Source organism: Cynocephalus volans, chromosome 13, assembly GCF_027409185.1.
Source record: "Cynocephalus volans isolate mCynVol1 chromosome 13, mCynVol1.pri, whole genome shotgun sequence".
NCBI classification, from domain to species: Eukaryota; Metazoa; Chordata; class Mammalia; order Dermoptera; family Cynocephalidae; genus Cynocephalus; species Cynocephalus volans.
In genome coordinates, this window is record NC_084472.1 from 11643457 (window position 1) to 11665034 (window position 21578).

The following is a 21578-nucleotide window of genomic DNA, read 5'->3' on the forward strand; positions in this document are numbered from 1 at the left end:
CAAGAGAAAGGTAAATGAGAGCTGCACCATGGACACCTGCAATCAAAGCTACAAGGGAGCTGCGTGGCTTACAGGCAGTGAGGCCACCGTGGGGAGCTGCTGAGAACCCATACAAATATATTAATCCAGAGACAGAGTTCCCAGTGAGTCTCCCCACCCCCCAGGTCCCAGGCTGCTTCAGCAGTCACCATTTTGGAATCAGAGCCAACAACCAAGTGCATTTTGCCCTGGGGCCCAATAGCCCCAGCATCCCCACATCCCTGAGGCCCCCTCATGACACCAGATCCCTGGCACCCCAAGTACAGTGTGGAGGCCACCCACAGGACACAGGGAGTCAGTGTACACACTTACCAAAGCCAAAAAGCCAGCCAATCAAGGCCTTCTGCCACTGATGGTGGCCCTGCTCTCTACAGTGGAGCATCCATGCGCCTCCCACAGGGTCACTGAATCCCTCCATGGCTCCAGCAAAGCTGCCCAATCCGATGCACCACAGCAGGGAAACTGTAGAGTGCATGCACACCTCTCTCAAGGGCACAGAGCCCCATATGCAGAGCCAGTGAGCCTACCTACAGCTACCCACTACAGCCGGAGAGCTGCAGAGGAATGCATCATCTCTCTTGGGGGCACAGGGATCCAGCTACAACTGCAGTGGCCTTGCCCAGAATGTCCTACTCCAGCTAAGAAGCTGCAGAGCACCCCAGCATCACTCTTGGGGGCCTGGGGCCCTGCTCACATCCCCAGTAATCTCACCCACTGTTGCCCACTTCAGCTGAGGAGCTGTAGAGTGCCCCAATGCCTCCACTATCAGTACAGGGCCCACCCAGAAGCACCAATGACCCCACCCAGAGTTGCCCACTTCAGCTGAGAGGCTGCTGAGCACCTTGTTCTCTCCTTCAAAGTCCAAGGTCCTAATCTTGACCCCAGCAATCCCATCCAGGGTCACCCATTTAAGTTGAGGTGCTGCAGAGGACCCCAGTGCCTCTATCAGGGGCAAAGGATCCAGCCCGGGACACTAGCAAGCCTGCCCAGGGTCACACTCTCTGCTGAAAAGCAGTAAAGAACCCCAACACTTCTTCCAAGTACTCAAGACCGTGTCCACAACCCCTACGACCCAGCCCAGTGTCACCCACTTCAGCAAGGAGCTGCTGAGTTCCCCAGCACCTAGGCCATGGAGGGACTCAGACAATCTGACACTGAAAAAGTCAAAGAAGCCACACAGAGACTACACTACTGCATTCACTTGGAAACAAAACTAAAACATTCTACCCAACTGTCACTATAGACCACATCTACAGGTAAGAGTCACTCCCTCCAAAAGCTACTCCAGAGTATTAGAAGAAGTGACTCTTCCACAAGATGCCCAGACATCAACATAGGGATATGAAAAAAACAGGAAACATGACAATGATTCGCTGGTACCAGACTCCAAAGAAAAGGAAATCTATGAAATGCCTGAAAAGGAATTCCAAACAATAATCTTAAGAAAACTCAATGAGGTACAAAAACATATAGAGACAACACAACAAAATGAGAAAAATAATCCAGAATCTGAGGGAGAAATTCAACAAAGAGATAGATATCATAAAAAAAGAACCAAGCAAAAACCTTAGAACCAAAGGACTCATTCAACAAAATAAAAAATATAATTGAGAGCTTAAGCAACAGGCCAGATGAAGCAGAAAAATTTCTGAACTTGAAGACAAGCTTTTTAAAATAACCTAGTAAGACAAAACAAAAGAAAAATTAATTTTAAAAAAAATGAAGAAAGTCAAAAGATCTATGGGAAAACTTTAAGCAGGTGTTCCTGAAGAGGAAGAGAAAGGAAAAGGCATAAAAAATCTATTCAACAAAATAATAGCTGAAAATTTCCCAGTTTGGACTTGGACTTCCAGATTCAAGAGGATCAAAGATCTCTAAACAAATTTAACCCAAAAAGATAATCTCCAAGACACATATTAGTCAAATTGTCAAAAGTCAAAGACAAACAGAGAGTTCTAAAAACAGCAAGAAAAAAGCACCAAGTCACCTGGAAGGGAATTCCCATCAGACTAACAGCAGATTTCTCAGCAGAAACCTTATAGGCCAGGAGAGAGTGTTCAAAGTGTTCAAAGAAAATACTGACAGCTAAGAATACTATACCCAGTAAAGCTATCCTTGAGAAATGAAGGAGAAATAGTGTCCTCCCCAGACAAACAACCACTACAGGAATTCATCACCTCAAGACTATCCCTATAAGAAATCCTGAAGAGAGTCCTACATATGGAAGGAAAAGAATGATAACTACTATCATAATAACACACAAAAGAATAAAACTCACTGCTGGAAGAGATACACAAATAAGAAAGAAATTATATCTTATTGCTAAAGAAGAAAAACTGCAAAGACAAACAATATAAGGAATAAATGAAAGGAATAAAAGATATATAAAACAAACATAAAAAACTAATAAAATATCAGGAGTAAGGAAATGCCTTTCAATAACAACCTTGAGTGTAAATGTATTAATTTCCCAACTTAAGGATATAGACTGGCTCAATGGATTAAAAACTAGACCCAACTATAAGCTGCTTACAAGAAACTCACTTCACCTCTAAAGACACACATAGACTAATAGTGAAGGGATTGATAAAGACATTCCTTGCAAATGAAAACCAAAAATGAGCAGGAGGCTATGCTTACATTGGATAAGCATACCTTAAAACAAAAACTACTAAAAAAAAAAGACAAAGGAAAACATTATATAATGAAAAAGGGATCAACTCAACAAGAGGATATGACAATTGTAAATACACATGCACCCAACATTGGAGTACCCAGATATATAAAGCCAATATGATTGGAACTAAAGGGAGCAATAGACCCCCAAAATGGTTAATAGCTGGGAACTTCAACACCCCTCTCTCAGCACTGGACAGAACATCTAGACAAGAAACCAGAAAGAAACAATGGACTTAAACTGCACTACTAACCAAATGGACTTGACAGACATCTACACAACTGCAGAATATACATTTTTCTCATCAGCAAATAAATCATTCTCCAGGACAGACCACACGTTAGGCCACAAATCAAGTCTCAACAAACTTAAAATAATTGAAATTATATCAAGTGTCTTTTCAGACCACAATGGAATTAAACTAGAAATCAATAACAAGCAAAACTTTGGAAACCGTACAAATACATGAAAATAAAACAACATATTCCTGAACATCCAATAGTCAAAGAAAAAATTAAACAGAAATCAAAAAATTTCTTGAAGCAAATGAAAATAAAAATACGTCATACCAAAACCTATGGCATACCACAAAAACAGTACTGAGGGGGAAGTTTACTGCAGTAAATGCTTAAATCAAAAATGTAGGAAGATTTCAAACATAACATTCTACTTCAAGGAACTAGAAAAGCAAGAAGAATCCAACAACAAAATTAGTAGACAGAAAGAAATAATTAAGATCAGAGCAGAACTAAATGAAATAGAAACCCAAAAAAAAGATAAAAAAGATCAAAGAAACAAAAAGTTGGTTTTTTTTGAGATGATAAACAAAATTGACAAACCATTAGCTAGACTAAGAAATAAAAAGAGAAGACCAAAATTACATTATAACTGACACTACAGAAATACAAAGACTCATTAGAGACTATAATGAAAACTATACCTAACAAATTTGGAAATCTGGAGAAAATGGATAAATTTCTGGACACATACAACCTCCCAAGGAGAAAAAGAAAACCTGAACAGACCAATAATGAGCAGCAAAATTGAATCAGTAATCAGCAGTCTCTCAAAAAAGAAAAGTCCAGGACCAGATGGTTTCACTGCTAAATTCTACCAAATTTTTACAGAATTAACACCAATTCTTCTCAAACTATTCCAAAAAATCGAAGTAGAGGGTATTCTCCCAAACTCATTCTATGAACACAGCATCACCCTGAGATGAAAATCAGACAAAGACATAACAACAAAAAAAATATATAGGCCAATGTCCTTGATGAACATAGCTGCAAAAAGTCTCAACAATAAAGATGGCAAGTGAACAACCTAACACTTCACCTTAAAGAACTAGAGAAACAAGAACAATCCAAACCTAAAGTTAGCAGACGGAAAGAAATCATTAAGAACAGAGCAGAACTGAATGAAATTGAAAACCAAAAAACAATTCAAAAGATCAACGAATCAAAAAGTTGGTTTTTTGAAAAGATAAATAAAATTGACAAACCATTACCATGGCTAACAAAAAAAAGAAGAGAGAAGACTCAAATAACAAAAATTAGAAATGAAAAAGGTGATATTACAACTGATTCATCTGAAATACAAGGAATCATTCGAGACTACTATAAACAACTATACGCCAACAAATTTGAAAATCTGGAGGAAATGGATAAATTTCTGGACACACACAAGCTCCCAAAACTGAACCGTGAAGACGTAGAAAGTTTGAACAGACCAATAACAATAAAGGAGATTGAAGCTGTTATCAGAAGGCTCCCAACAAAGAAAAGCCCAGGACCAGATGGATTCACAGCAGAATTTTACCAAACATTCAAAGAGGAAATGACACCGATTCTTTACAAACTATTCCAAAAGATTGAAACGGACGCAAATTTCCCAAACTCATTCTATGAAGCAAACATCATCCTGATACCAAAACCAGGTAAAGATATAACCAAAAAAGAAAACTATAGGCCAATATCCTTGATGAATATACATGCAAAAATCCTCACTAAAATACTAGCAAACAGAATACAGCAACACATACGTAAAATTATTCATCACGATCAAGTGGGATTCATCCCAGGGATGCAAGGTTGGTTCAACATACGCAAATCAATAAATGTGATACACCATATTAATAAACTCAAACACAAGGACCATATGATCATCTCTATAGATGCTGAAAAAGCATTTGATAAAGTTCAGCACTCATTCATAACAAAGACCCTCTATAAGTTAGGTATAGAGGGAAAGTATCTCAACATAATTAAAGCCATATATGCCAAACCCACAGCCAATATCATCCTGAATGGGGAAAAGCTGAAAGCTTTTCCTTTAAGAACAGGAACTAGACAAGGATGCCCACTCTCACCACTCCTATTCAACATAGTGTTGGAAGTACTAGCCAGAGCAATCAGAGAAGAGAAGGAAATAAAGGGCATCCAGATTGGAAAAGATGAAGTCAAACTGTCCCTGTTTGCAGATGACATGATCCTATATATCGAACAGCCTAAAACCTCTACAAAAAAACTGCTGGAATTGATAAATGACTTCAGCACAGTAGCAGGATACAAAATCAACACACAAAAATCAGTAGCATTTCTTTTCTCCAATAGTGAACGTGCAGAATGAGAAATCAAGAAAGCCTGCCCATTTACAATAGCCACCAAAAAAATAAAATACTTAGGAATTGAGTTAACCAAGGAGGTGAAAAATCTCTATAATGAGAACTACAAACCACTGCTGAGAGAAATTAGAGAGGATACAAGAAGATGGAAAGATATCCCATGCTCTTGGATTGGAAGAATCAACATAGTGAAAATGTCCATACTACCCAAAGTGATATACAAATTCAATGCAATCCCCATCAAAATTCCAAAGACATTTTTCTCAGAAATGGAAAAAACTATTCAGACATTTATATGGAACAATAAAAGACCACGCATAGCCAAAGCAATGCTGAGCAAAAAAAATAAAGCTGGAGGCATAACACTACCTGACTTTAAGCTATATTACAAAGCTATGATAACCATAACAGTATGGTACTGGCATAAAAACAGACACACTGACCAATGGAATAGAATAGAGAATCCAGAAATCAACCCACACACTTACTGCCAGCTGATCTTTGACAAAGGCACCAAGCCTATTCACTGGCGAGGGGACTGCCTCTTCAGCAAATGGTACTGGGATAACTGGATATCCATATGCAGGAGAATGAAACTAGATCCATACCTCTCACCGTATACTAAAATCAACTCAAAATGGATTAAGGATTTAAATATACACCCTGAAACAATAAAACTTCTTAAAGAAAACATAGGAGAAACACTTCAGGAAATAGGACTGGGCACAGACTTCATGAATATGACCCCAAAAGCACGGGCAACTAAAGGAAAAATAAACAAATGGGATTATATCAAACTAAAAAGCTTCTGCACAGCAAAAGAAACAATTAAAAGAGTTAAAAGACAGCCAACAGAGTGGGAGAAAATATTTGCAAAATATATATCTGACAAAGGATTAATATCCAGAATATATAAGAACTCAAACAACTTTATAAGAAGAAAACAAGCAACCCAATTAAAAAATGGGCAAAAGAGCTAAGTAGGCATTTCTCTAAGGAAGATATACAAATGGCCAACAGACATATGAAAAAATGCTCAACATCACTCAGCATCCGGGAAATGCAAATCAAAACCACATTGAGATACCATCTAACCCCAGTTAGGATGGCTAAAATCCAAAAGACTATGAATGATAAATGCTGGCGAGGCTGCGGAGAAAAAGGAACTCTCATACATTGTTGGTGGGACTGCAAAATGGTGCAGCCTCTATGGAAAATGGTATGGAGGTTCCTCAAACAATTGCAGATAGATCTACCATACGACCCAGCTATCCCACTGTTGGGAATATACCCAGAGGAATGGAAATCATCAAGTCGAAGGTATACCTGTTCCCCAATGTTTATCGCAGCACTCTTTACAATAGCCAAGAGTTGGAACCAGCCCAAATGCCCATCATCAGATGAGTGGATACGGAAAATGTGGTACATCTACACAATGGAATACTACTCAGCTATAAAAACGAATGAAATACTGCCATTTGCAACAACATGGATGGACCTTGAGAGAATTATATTAAGTGAAACAAGTCAGGCACAGAAAGAGATATACCACATGTTCTCACTTATTGGTGGGAGCTAAAAATTAATATATAAATTCACACACACACACACACACACAAACTGGGGGGGGGGAGAAGATATAACAACCACAATTACTTGAAGTTGATACGACAAGCAAACAGAAAGGACATTGTTGGGGGGGAGGGGGGAGGGAGAAGGGAGGGAGGTTTTGGTGATGGGGAGCAATAATCAGCCACAATGTATATCGACAAAATAAAATTTAAAAAAAAAAAAAAAGTCTCAACAAAATACTAGCAAGCAGAATTCAACAGCAGAATTCATACACCATGATCAAGTGGGATTCATCCCAGGGATGGTTCAATATACACAAATCAATAAATGTGATATACCCTATCAACAAAATGAAGGACAAAAATATGACCATCTCAATAGATGTGGAAAAAGCAATTGATAAAATTCAATGTCCCTTCTTGATAAAAACTCAACAAATTAGGTATAGAAAGAAAGCGTCTCAACACAACAAAGTCCATATATGACAAATCCACAGCTAACATCATCCTGAATGGGGAGAAGCTGAAAACCTTTCCTTTAAGAACAGGAACAAGACAGGGATGCCCACTCTCACCACTCCTATTTAAAGTAGTACTTGAAGTTCTAGCCAGAGCAATTGGGCAAGAGAAATAAATAAAGGTCATCCAAATTGGAAAGAGGAATCAAATTGTCTGTTTGCAAATGACATAATCTTATATAGAGAAAAACCTAAACCTCCACCAAAAAACTCTTAGAATCAATGAATAAATTCAGTAAAGTTGCAGGATACAAAATCAATATACAAAAATCAGTAGCATTTCTATACAATGAACTGCAGAAAAAGAAAAGTATGTTAAGTGAAATAAACCAGGCACAGAAAGACAAATATGACATGTTCTCACTCACATGTGGGAGCTAAAATGAAAAATAATACGTTGGACCTTTATTTAGTTTTGTTTTTTTTTTTAAAGATGACCAGTAAGGGATCTTAACCCTTTACTTGGTGTTGTCAGCACCACGCTCTCCCAAGTGAGCTAACCAGCCATCCCTATATAGGGATCCAAACTTGTGGCCTTGGTGTTATCAGCACCACAGTCTCCCAAGTGAGCCACAGGCCAGCCCTATAAGTTTTACCTTAAGTAGAGACTAGAACTGTGGTTACTAGAGGTGGGAAAGGAGAGGAAAAAGGGGGGAAAGTGTGAGGTTGGTTTATGGACATAAAATTAAAGCTAGATAGGAAAAAATAAGTTCTACTGGTATACAGCAGTACTCAGAATCTATAATTAACAATAACATTGCATGTTTTTAAATGGCTTAAAGAGAGAAGCTTCAATGTTCTCATCACAAAGAAATAATAAATATTTGTAATGATGAAAAAAAAAGAATGAAAAAAAGGTTTAAGCATAGCATGGCATTCTCATTAATTTATTATCCTGTCAATTACCCTGAAGAATTTATGACACTGTTACATGGGTAACCACTCGTGTAAGATGGCTTGAACGCAATTAAAAGAAACTTTTCATTAGTAAGTTATGTTTTAGTTACTTGATACCCTAAAATTTTGCTATAAAATGTCCAAATAACAAGACAGAAGATTAAATTCAATTTGATCAATATACCTCTTACCGACCACATCCTTTAGGATATTATAATAGTTTTAATTCATTAAAAATATATAAATCACTGAGCTAATAACCTGACTCAGATTATCTCATCTAATCCTCAAAATGACCCCCAGAAGTAGGTATTTTCACATCCATTTTACAGTTTAGGAAACTGAGGCTCAGTATTATAAAGCAAATAGCACAAAGACTCTGTTAACTAAGCTTCAGACTCTAAATTCAAACACAGCTCTGTGTGGCTGTAAACTTCAATATTTAAATTTTTTAACTTTGTATGGGAAAACATTTCAATAAATTTTAGAAAATAAACTTGAACATTAGCTTAAAATACAACCTAAAGGACTAGGAATGATTTGAGAATCAATATTCATAACTGAAGTATTCTACTTTACTATGAAGAAAAGTTAAATAAAGTCATTTGGTTAAACACAATTGTATCCTAAATCCCTAAGTACAGAGAGTAACTGTATTTGCTCTCTTGGAGACTATTGTTTGACCCTTTATTTGTAATAATAATGTAAATTTTTTTAAAAAAGTAAAAGTCAGCACTTTAAAATTGAATTTAAAGAAAAATAACTCTGGGAAAAGTATTTACCCTATCCTCATAAATGTTGACCCTCATTCAAAATACAGACTATCTTTTAACTTTTGAGGCCATAGAAAAATTCTCTTTATTTAATAATAAACATAATTACTTACAGTTCAGAAGTGGCTGCATACAAGAAATGTCAGACAAAAGAAAACTGCTTTTTGGTGGCAGTAGGTATTTCTGTCCCATTAAAGTGATCATTTTTGTAAATCTCGAGTTGTTTTCAACAACCCGTGAAAATAAATCCTGCTCTGTAATAGACATATCATCTTCCATCAATTGTAATGTCTGAAGTTCCATTACATTCAGAGAAGGCAAATGCTTAGCCATTTCACATAATTCTGACAAATTGCAGGTATCAAGTGGTAAAGTAATGGGCTCACTACACTTGTCCCGTTTTTCAAAAAGAAAACCACTTTTGAGACCTTCTTGGATTAATTGTAAAGATCCATCCAAAATCAGCTCCCTGATCTGTAAGAGAATTTTTTTAAAGTATATTAAAAGGACATTGACATTAAAATAATTTTCTAAATAAGAAAATTCCTGTGCTTTGAATATTTGAATTTATAGATTGAAATCAACATTCTTAATGCTTACAATAAAATAATTTTATACTACAATGAAAATATAAAAATATGTAAATATACCTTTGAACAGCTATTTCTTAACTGTAGAATGAAACAAAACCCACAAACTCACTGACAATTAAATAATCAAATGATATATACAGGAAAATATATACTTAAACATTTATAACATGAATTTGATAATCTAAATGTTTCTTGAAGAAAATGAAATTTCTATTCTATGAAGAAAATTAGTCTAAAAGATAACATTTAATCTTAGATATTTCTAGTAACTTAATTTTAAAATAAACATATCTCTGATTTTATAAAATATTCATATAGCTTGAATTGTAAAAAAAAAAAAAGAAGAAAAATAACTGCAAAATGAACATATAAACAAAGTTTTGCAAAAATACAACTACAATAATTATAAAAATAAAAGCCAAGTCCACTTCTCGACAAGATGGAGTACCAGGGATTGGACTACCCTTTCACCTAAAATTATTTTTTTTAAATGTACAAAGTGTGTTTTTTAAAAAGGCTTTCAAACTTTGGATGTCACACAGTACAGAACAGTGGTCTCTAAGTAGGAGAGACAAAGGACTGCTCCAGCTTCGTGCCTCAAGAAGTTCCCAGGCAGCAGTGCAGGTAAGGAGACCCATGCAGAGTCCCACAATCTCTCTGAGTAGCGGAGACAGAGCTGGGAGTCTGGAAAGGCCAAAGCAGCTAGAGTTTGCAGGACACGGTGCCAGAGACAAGAGAGCTGCACAGGGAAAGCTTCTGAGAGCTAGAGAGGGTCAGCTCAAGTAATGATCAGCCCATGCATATGATGAAACCACCCAAGGTCAAGGAACAAACCAGATAAAACAATCAGAGGGAACAATCCCCATAGCTTACACAGGGCTGGGAATAGTTAATGCTCCCACTGGCCAAAACGGAAAACTTCATAATTCACAGGGCATCAGGTGAACTACTCAGAAGTTTTTTGCCTCAGTAGCAGAGGGGGAAAAAAAGCTCTAGACCAAAGTCAGCTCTGGTCCTAACTAAATAAGTTTACAGAAAGTCTCAACAGGATCAACCAATTTCAAAGTAACTTTGTCTGGGAACAAAGCTGAAGAATATTTATAGGAATATATCCAGAACCCAAAAAGTTAAAACTGAAATGTCTTACAAAAAAATGACCAGGAATATAAAGAAATAGGAAAATACAATATATTGTAAAAGGAAATACCATTCAAAAGAAACACAGGAATGACACAGATTATACAATTAGTAGAAAACATTGAGTAGGTTTACTCACAGCCCATTTAAAAATATTAGGGGAAAAAATAGAAAAGGATATCAAAGCTCTTATTATACAATATTCATATGTTCAGAAATGTAAAGATAAAATAAGCATATTAAGAAGAGACATAGAGCTATTTTTTAAAAAAAAGACCAACTCAAGCTTCTAGAGATGAAAACTACAATGCATGAAATAAAAAATACACTGGATTGGACTAACAGCAGATTAGACACTGAAGAAGAAAAGATTAGGGCACTTAAAGATATCACAATAAAAGTGTCCAAAATAAAGGAGACAAAAAAGTATTTGAGGAGATAATGGCCAATAATTTCTAAATTTGCTGAAGACTATGAATTCACAGATCCAAGAAGCTCAACATACAGGAAAAGAGAAGGAGGAGGAGGTGGGGGAGGAGGGGGAAAAGGGAGAGGGGGAGGGGGAGGGGGAGGGGAGGGGGAGGGGAAGGAAGAGGAGGAAGAGCAGCAGCAGGACATGGGATACAAGGGAGCCTGCGAGCATAAAGCACTGTGGAACATCATAATCAAACCACTAAAAATTAGTGATACAGAGAAAATGTTCAAAGCATTCAGAAACTTCTGCTCCCAACAAAGACAAACAGTAACAACAGTATTCAAGACATTAGGCAACAAAGGACAGTGGCCATCAGCTATGGGAAAGAAATCATAGATAAGTCCTACGATTGCCTCAGCTAACTGCCTGGACAGCTTCCAAGCCACAAGATGGAGTAATCTGGGCAGAACGTAGAAGAATCCCTACACATTGAGGAGACAAAACTGAAAGTACAGATAAGAATTCATAGGACAGAGCACCATGGAGGAAAGATGTCCACAGAGAGATAACTCTGAAGACTTTCAGGTAGGTAGTCAGAAGAAATTCAGGTATGTACTAATCAATACAAGTGTGTGAAAGAACTATCGGAGGATGGGAAAAGGAGTACCCAAAAGGATTAGAAAAAACAGTGCCTGGTGCCAAGAATAGTGCCTATTTCCACCACTCGGACTGGAAAACTTCATGATTTACAGGGCAATTGGAAGGCAATTAATTACGGATCTCAATCTGAGCTAAGGCACTCACTGTTTTTGTTCCAGAATAAATTTCCAAGGATATCTGTACAGCATGGAAGTTGTAATAATGTCTCCCTTCAAGGCAGAGGGCAGATCTGTATGCCATCCAGTTTAATACAGTCCCCACTCTGAAGCAAAAAGTTAGACAGGTTTGCTTGCAACCCACTTAAAAGACTGGAGTTCCTTAAGGTTAGGATTCCTTCACTGTGAACCAAAGTACTGCTGCATGCACAGCAAACCCACTGCATGTACCGCATCAACTAGGCTGCTTGGCATTGTCCCCATGGGATGTGGTGCACAAACAAGAGAGCATAAAGCATATGCTTCCCACTGTGCCAGGAGCAATAAAATCCTTTGTCCCTGACCTAGGAGTCTCATATCTTCCACCAACATCCACGAAACTGTGGCAGGCTAACTGTTAGCTTCCAAATAGGGTAAACTCTCGGATTTCACAGTTCTTGAAAGGTGCAATGAGTAATCAAACAGATCTTGCATCAATACAGGGGAATAATTAGCCCTAAAGACTATTCTAACACTATTTTTAAAAATCTACCCAGCAATTGATAGACCAATGCAAAAATCTCTAAAGATAAAAGTTTTATACAACACTATCAACCAACTTCATTTAACATTCATAGAACACTGCATCCAACAACTGTAGGATACTTATTCTTTTCAGTAGCACACTGTACAGTCACAAAGATAACGCATGTGCTGTGCCATAAAACAAGGCTCAATATTTTAAAAGGACTCAAATCATTAGAGTATATTCTATACCCCAGTGGATTTAAATTAAAAACAGGAACAAGAAGATATCAAGATAAACCCCAAATATCTGGAAATGAAATAGTACACTTCTAAATAATTCAAATAGGTCAAAGATAAAATCACAAGAGAAACTAGAAAATATTTTTCATTGAATGAAAGTGAAAATACAAAATATCAAAATATGTGAAATGCAACTAAAGCAGTGATCAAAGGCAAACTTACAGCTTTTAACGCTTACATTATAAAAGAAAAAAACTTTTCAATTCACTGACATAAGCTCCACTTTAAGAAATGTGAAAAAGAGCAAAGTAAATCAAAAGGAAGAAAATAACAAAGATCAGAAATCAACAAAATAGGAAACATGGATAGTAAAGAAAATTAGCTAAGTTAAGGTGGTTCTTTGGATATTTGCAAATCATATATCTGATAAGGGACTGATATCCAGAATATATAAGGAACTTCTAAAACGCAACAACAAAAAAACAAACAATGCAATTTTAAAATAAGCAAAGGACATGAATAAAACGTTTCTCCAAAGAAGATATACGAATAGCCAGCATACACATAAAAAGATGCTCAATATCACTAATCACTAGGGAAATGCAAATCAAAACCACGATGAGAAACCACTCCACATCCATTATGATGGGGAGGGAAGGAGGGAAGGAAAGAAGGAAGAAAGGAAGGAAGGGAGGGAGGGAGGGAGGGAGGGAGGAAGGAAGGGAGGAAGGAAGGAAGGAAGGAAGGAAGGAAGGAAGGAAGGAAGGAAGGAAGGAAGGAAGGAAGGAAGGAAGGAAAGAGAAGTATTGGCAAAAATGTGGAGAAATTAAGAACCTTTGCGCATTGCTGGTAGGAATGCAAAATGGTACAACCACTGTGGAAGACAGTATGATGGTGTCTCCAAAAATTAAACACAGAATTACCATAAAATCCAGCAATTCCACTTCTAGGTATATACCCAGAAAAAATTAAATATTTGTACAAATAATCAATATTTGTACATCCGTGTTTACAGAGCATTAATCATAACAGCCAAAACGTGAAACAATCCAAATGTCCATGAACAAACAGATGAATAAGTAAAATGTGGATTTACATACAACAGAATATTTTTCAGCCTTAAAAAGGAAGGAAGAGCTGGCTGATTAGCTCACTTGGGAGAGTGTGGTGCTAATAAGGTGAAGGGCTCAAATCCCCATACCGGCCAGCAGCCAATTTTTAAAAAGGGAAGGAAATTCTGACACATGCTACAACGTCGTGAACCTTGAAGACATTATGCTAAGTGAAATACAAGGGTATTTCGAAAAGTTCATGGAAAAATAAAATTGAAATATAATATGACTCTTTCCATGAACTTTTTGAAGAGTCCTGGTAAGACACATGCAAAAGGCCAAGCATTACACGACGTCATTTATATGAGGTACCTAGAATAGGCAAATTCATAGGACAGAAAGTAGAATAGTGGCTACCAGTTCCTTCAACAAGCCTTATTCCATCCTGATTCTCAACTTTAGCAAGTGCTATTGTTCTCAAAGCCCAGAACACTCTTCATCATTCTCTTCACATGATTAATGCCTACTGAAAGGACTCAGCTCAAACAAAATCACTGCCCCCATAAAGCTTTCCTTAACACCCCATCCTCAAGTCTGGATTGGACATCTACCCTATCTATGTGCCACCACTGTATCCTAGAATTCTATGACAGTGTTTTTTACACTATAGAGTAGTTTAGTTTAGTTGCCTGTGTTCCTCAAGAAGATCATAAGATCATAAGGACTATATCTCAACTTCTAATGAAATCCTAGGGCTAACACAGTGTCTGGTATACAGTTGACAATTAATGAATATTTGTAAGTAAATTGGATTAATTTAATCAATGAGTTAGTGAATAGATAAATGGATAAATGAAAAAATGAACTGCATGAGAAGGAAGGAAGAAATACAGATTCAGTGAAGAAAATAATAAGGCAAGTTCTACTCCAGGCTTTTTCTTAATATGCTTCTTAAAGTCATCTATATATCTTAGCTATTAATTGTCCTCATACCAATCCTTTTAGTAGTTAATTCTTGAACACCACATTACAGCAATTAACTGAAAATAAAATGGCTACGAATTATTTTCATTCAAATGTACTACTGAAGCTAAAAGAGCTCTAAATTTGATTTAGCAACTGTTCTGTCCTATTACCTCTTAAAAGTTTGATTCCGTCCTAAAGCATGCAAATATTTCAGAATTTATATTTATCATTAACATTCACAAGTATTTAGAAATCTGAATATAATTCAAGAAATACTATTCTCTAATTTTATTTAACAACTTAATCTTTCTTATAGATATCATACCCTGGATGTCACCTCTCCCCCAGGGTGACGGACACGCAAAGGATTACTCAAAGCCCATTTCTTCTGAGCAGTGAGAAACCCCGAAGGGGTTAATCTCCTGGAACGCTCAAGAGAGAGGCATTCCTCCTCAGGAAATTAACCTCAAACTGGGGTTCTTTCTCAGTATTTATTTTCCAGGCCAGAAAGTTACAGAAAAGGAACATAGGTGGAGTTATGGCTAATGGCTAAGTATAGTTTAACAATACAGGCTGGTAATATCAGTGAAATAACAAAGTGACATTCCATAATGCAATTTGCAAAACGTTAAGTCGATCCACCAACAAAAGCTTGTTCTTAGCAAATACTGTGTTTCCTTACAGTAATTTCCTCAGTATGTTTACATAACAATCAAGTAACTTTAGGTTAACTCTGCATCAAGGACACCTGTCCTTGGGGGAGGGAGAAGGGAGGGAGGTTTTGGTGATGGGGAGCATTAATCAGCTACAATGTATATCGACAAAATAAAATTAAAAAAAAAAAAAAAAAAAAAAAAAAGGACACCTGTCCTTGAGCCCGGGATTTTGCTGTGTTACAATTCTTTATCTACAACAGAGACTTTAGCCCAGGGAAATTTTCCTGTCTTTTGCAAGCTTAACATTTCTATATGTAATTTTTAAAAGTTAGGTTATATCTGAAACTACAGGGCTTTGGAGGCTAGGCCCTGTGAAATACATTTGCTTTATTAATGTTTGTGCTCTCTACACCTGGATATCTGCATATTTCTGTAGTTTAATCTTGCAAGTGGCATGTCCAGGCAACAGGTATATTTAACACCAGTGAACTTACACTATAATTAGTGTAAAGATTGTAAAAGCAATAAAAGCCTATTGTCCATAAATAAAATAAATTGATATTAAATTCTAACCCTAATCAAAATGACTGCTTGATTTTGAAGAACATCCTTATTTATGTTGTCCATTTATTTTATACTACTTCACACTGACTTTCCAACGTGATCAATAAACATTTTACACCTACCTTTGTATGGTATTCCATAGCATCCAATTCACCTTGGTTGAAAACAATACATCTTTTATGCTTCTAAAGTGTAGATAAATTACAGGGAAAAAGTTATGTTGCCATCTATAACAGTATTGATATTTTGAAATATAACATTTTTGTAATCACATTTTCCATATTGTATACTCAGTCTTTAAGAGGTAATAATTGTCTACTGAGGTCAAAATCAATGTAAAGGGTAGAGGCTAAGTAAGTAAGCTTTCCCAAAGTAAAAGATAAATAAAAATTACTAACTTAATTGGTGATTATAGGTTGCTTCAGCCTCCTCTGCTATTAGTAAGAGCTAATACCATATGATAAAATATAGCATCAGTACCTATGAAATATAAGGAAACTGCATGAACAGTTACCAGTACCATCTATCAGTTGTTATAAGTGGTATAATTATTCTCAACTCTCTTCATTTCTGAGGAGAGGAACTATCCATGTGTTATCATCAAAAGAAATTCCAATGTACTTTTAATAGTGTTTTATGATTGATCTAAGGGTTAGATGCAAATCAGATGTATTAACACTATTCTATATCTAACAATTCCATAGAAAAGAACATATAAAATTGTGCAATAGAGAGCAAGGACTTGTACTTTTTATTGCTGAAACCCTACAGCTTTGACTTAAGATTTGGCTAACTGTATAATTTGCTTTAGCATATCAGAAATAAGGTTAAGTTTTGTCAAGATAACATTCATTACATATGGTTACCCATATTTTTCCATATCAAAATAAGAAATTTACCCAACATAGAAGATTATACATTGAAGTTAAAATCCATACTCTGTAAACTACAGTCTTTTACAAATACTTATTTGCTTGAATTAGTAACAGTAATAATATATTACCTACACACTATTTTACTGAGATCTCAAACAATACTATAAATTTTCTGTGCCTGACACACAGCAGATGATCAATAAATATTTGTTGAAAGAAAAGAAAAAAGATATGTGTAAGAAAATACAAGGGGGAAAGAGGAACGGATAAAGGGTCATGAAAATTGACTACAATGTATATTGAGAAGTTAAATAAATAAATAATATAATATAAAGAAAATACAAGAACATTATAAGTTCTACTTCAGGTACTTATAAAAATGTAATAAATTATCTCTATTACTTTCTTTATTCTAATTCTCAACGTTCTTTCTTATTTAATATATTTTTTCCTTATCAATTATAAGATCTATGAGGGCAGGAATTAAGCTTATCTTGTTTCATCACTATGTACAATTGCACATAAAAAGATCTCAAACATTTGCTGGATTAGTAATGAATCCTATCCTTAACAAAGAAAATGTTCATATAATCTACCTAAAATAAATTTTGTAAAATCACCTCTGAACTCTTCAAAGATACAAAATGTATTAAAACGTAATTAATTTGATCTTGTATGGTATTCTTGAAACTTTACTAAAAGACTGCACTAATGTGTATATACAAATACAAGGGTACTGCAAAAAGTTCATGGATTCATATTGTCCTTTAATTATATTTTTCCACAAACTTTTTGAAGTACCCTCAAGTATATACTTTACAAACATGTAATTTTCCACAGTAACTTTCTACTTTTATCACTAAAACTTTTCAAAAATATCACCCTTCCTCCAAACTTTTACTACATAAGCTTATCTCCAAGGATATGTGTCTAAAAATCTCCCAAAATCCATTTACTAGTTAGAAATTTTGCAGAGAAACAAGCATGTCTTTTAGCAAAATAGGTGCAAAAACATTTGATTAATACAAATATCTAAGCAAAAAGGACTTTTTTGTTCTTTGGGTTTATTTTGTTTGCTTAACTTATAGAGCATTCACTTCTGAGCCAATTTTGCTTATTTTTGATATACTCAATTTGCACTTCTAAGAATGGTACAATATTAGGAAAGAGTTAAAAATTACTCTGAGTATGCGAACGCCTTCTTATGCATTATTGATTCTTCTTTATACTTACTAAGTCACAAGATTTTTAAGATATTAAAATGATTTTTTGTTTTCTGCAGAAAAAATTAATATTTCTTAAAACTTTCTACCTTCCCAAAAATAGAAACGGAGATTTCTTTTTTAACACCATTCATTAGATCTTCCTTTTCATTACTTTGTCGGCATTCTTTGTGAACCGCTGGAGTTATATAAGGCTTGGTGACATCAAATAGTTCAGATCGAAAAACATATTTTTGTGTGAACACTTCATGATTTCCTCCATCATCGTTCTCTGACTTAGTGGTACAGTCAGAAGCAATAATTGTACCAGAGGCTCCAAAAGAGGACACCGAATCCATTTGAAGAGAATCAAAGGGGACAGAAGAAGTGGGCTCATTTTTATTGCAGCTAGGCTCACGATGCTGGTGAAGTTGATAGTTTATCTTGTTAATGAAAGAAAGATGATCCAGTAACCACCCAGGTGACATCTGATGTACCACAGACATTCTCTTCCTTAAAAAAAAAAAAAAAAAAATCCTGTAGGAATTAGCAATTAGAAGTAAAACCCAACTTTCCAAATCAGGTTTTTAAATGTCTTGTATTTCGATAAACATATACTTCACACACGCAGGTAGATTTGACGTTCAAGTATATAAACCTGACATGAACACAGAAGAAAATTTAACATTCATGACATGTTAATATATAGAGAAGTTCTAAGGAAAATTACAACATTTTCATATAAACTTTTAATTTCAGAGTTGATAATTCAAAATTTTTAGCCAAGTTGACCAAAAAAGGTTAAAGCTCTTATTTTTGGAATCTCAATTCGATCCTCCTCCTCCTCCTCCTCCACATCCTTCCAGGCCCACCACAACTTCTTGCTTCGGTCCTTGGATCTAGCCACTAGGTTCACATACTCTGAGTAAGAAAGTCATTGACTCCTTTAAAGTTTAAAGTGTCCTGTGGAAGCAAAGAATACACACTATCTATGTGAATTCGACCTTTTTAATGAGATAAACTTATCTAGAGAGAAGGTCACAGAATTTCAGGATGAGCTATTAGCAAGCCAGACCTTGATTTTTCTAACATTTGCCATAGTAAGTCAGCTCATTCTCCAATATCATTGCCCTACTTAACTACTGCTACCAATGGCCTAACAAGGTGAAAAGAAAAGATTGGTCTAGCCAGAGCAAATGGAATTTTAACAGCACATCAGAAGCACCCTAGCAAAACTACAAGCATAAAAATACAGATCTCTAACTGGTTCTGAGCAGCACTCATAAGATAAATAGGTTTTTCAGAACTTCTTTTATCTTTTTTCAGAAGATGGTTTACAGTTCTGGATATTGCATTCTAAACCGAGTGGAGAACTTAGGAGACAGAATAAGAAATAAATAAATGCTTAATAGAATAGTTAATAATAATAGCATTTAGATTCAAACTTCTAACTCCATGTATGATTTTTTTTTTTTTTTTCCTTTTGTCCACTACTCCTGCCTCACTATAAACCTTGTAATTTCCCAGTGGGGCTGACCAGTTAGCTCAGTTGGTTAGAGTGCAGCCTCATAACCCCAAGGTCACGGGTTCAGATCCCTAAAAGGGCCAGCCGCCAGGGAAAAAAAAGAAAAAAAAGAGTAGTAAGAGTAACTTTTGTTGAAACATTTGGCCTTTAGTCCTTGGTTCCATAAAACTAAGCTGAGTTGGCAACAGCTCCAGAGCACTAAAGGTTAAGTAATAAAGGTCTTTTGTTATTTATAACAAGACCCTTTCAACCATGTCTGAGCTTGTATTTATGAGGTGATTTTTGGAAAGTTCCTAGGTAACCACCGGATGGGAGGCTGAATGCCGGAGGAACCAACCATGTGCTCAGAGAGTTGGAATCCCGCCCCACCCCCACCCCCCACCTAAGGAGAGGGGAGAGGGACTGAAAGTTGAGTTGATCACCAATGGCCAATGATTTAATCAATTAGAGATCACCGAGCTGGTGTCTGCAGCTGCAGAATCTGGAAAACTGATCAACTGGCTGCTGGTGGAGAGAAATCCCCACAGTTCTTGGTGACCACAAGTCACAGAAGTCTTCTGTGATGATTATAAGTATGAAAGCAGAGGAAAAGTGGTTTGTTTCTTCTATAGACCATGTATTAGCAGTGTGACCATAGGCAAACAGATCTCAATGAGCCTTAAAGTCATCATTTTTTATGACACCTCGGAAGGCAGTTTAGAAAATTAAGCTACATGAAATGCTGTGCACAGTGTCTGACACATAGCAGTTACTCAAGTAAATGCTAATTGCTGTTGTTAGTGGTGATCCTTGCCCCCCTCCCCGCTTCATGGTCACTCCTCAAGTCTCTGTAATGGCCAGTCAGAGGTAGAAATTTAGACAGGAAAACAAACTCATACAAGAAAGACGACTTGCCCAAAAATTACAACTTTAGTTGGTGGCACAATTGCTAAAAGATCCAGGGACTTTCGATCTGAGCCCTAGTCCCACCCCCACCACTCTCCCGGTATTCGGCAGTGCCTGTCTCTGAGTTCGAACTCAGGGAAGCAGAGTATTTCAGCAAAATATTTTAAGAAAATAATTATATAATATTATGTAATTTTAAAAAATTTAGCAAAATCTTAGTGCACCTGCTTCTCCGCTTCACATTCACCGCCTCGCCACCCCCAACCTTGCTCCTCGCAGGCCACCCACACCAGAACAGCGTGAGACCCTGGCGAGCAATAAAATCCAGATTCCGTATCATGACGGCGGCCACACCCGCGTGATCCTTGGAGACCACTACATCCACACTCAGCAGCCGCGACCTCCTACCTCACTGCTTCCCTGGTCAGAAACCTGCACGACGCCTTCCCAGACGCTTATCAGGAAAACAGCACCCATCTAAGTGGTGGTCATAAAAGACACCCCTTTCGGGGCAAAGGAAAAAAGTTCTCCTTTTCTAAGAGTCAACGGGCGCCGCCATGCTGCTGTACGGAAAATCGTTTCCAACGCGATTTGGAGCGCTTAGGCTGTGGCTCGGTGATGAAGAGCCCTCGGGTCTTTCAGAGCTTATTTTAAAGGTCAGGCCAGACTTCGTAGGGAAGCTCGCACTGGACCACAGACACCACTGAGCCCGCAAGGAGGCGGGGCGAGACCAGCACGCACAGTTCCGGCGACGAGCGGCGTATGAGGACTGCGCACGCGTGCGCACGTCGTGCGTGGTGACGTCAGAGCCGGCGGGGTTTTTTTTCAAATTCAAACGCTCCGGAGGGCGAAAGGAGAGTTGGTGTTTTGGCAGGTGCTGTCCTGTCTAGCGGACAAGTGCAAGGTTTACAGAAATTCGGACCCTGGGCCTTTCAGTAAGCTGGAAGAAAGGTAAGTAATTTGAATTGACTTTATTACTGCAGAACTGTTCTGGAGGAAGAAAGTGTTGGCGTCCAAAACTTAACTGTGGAGGCCCTGAGGGACTACG

At 36.8% G+C, this 21578-nt stretch overlaps 1 protein-coding gene across 1 annotated transcript in view; it reads right to left on the reverse strand.

Moving 5' to 3' along the window:
• The window catches only part of METTL4 (methyltransferase 4, N6-adenosine), a 35149-nt gene extending 13998 nt beyond the window's left edge, over positions 1-21151 (reverse strand). The window contains exons 1-4 of the mRNA XM_063077326.1: positions 20939-21151; positions 18231-18633; positions 16166-16228; positions 9212-9572 (exon numbers count right to left, since the gene is read on the reverse strand). Of these exons, the coding sequence (XP_062933396.1) occupies positions 9212-9572; positions 16166-16228; positions 18231-18626 (820 nt within the window). The 5' untranslated portion in view covers positions 18627-18633; positions 20939-21151. The remainder of the gene's footprint in view (positions 1-9211; positions 9573-16165; positions 16229-18230; positions 18634-20938) is intronic.
• Between the last annotated feature and the right edge of the window lie 427 nt (positions 21152-21578).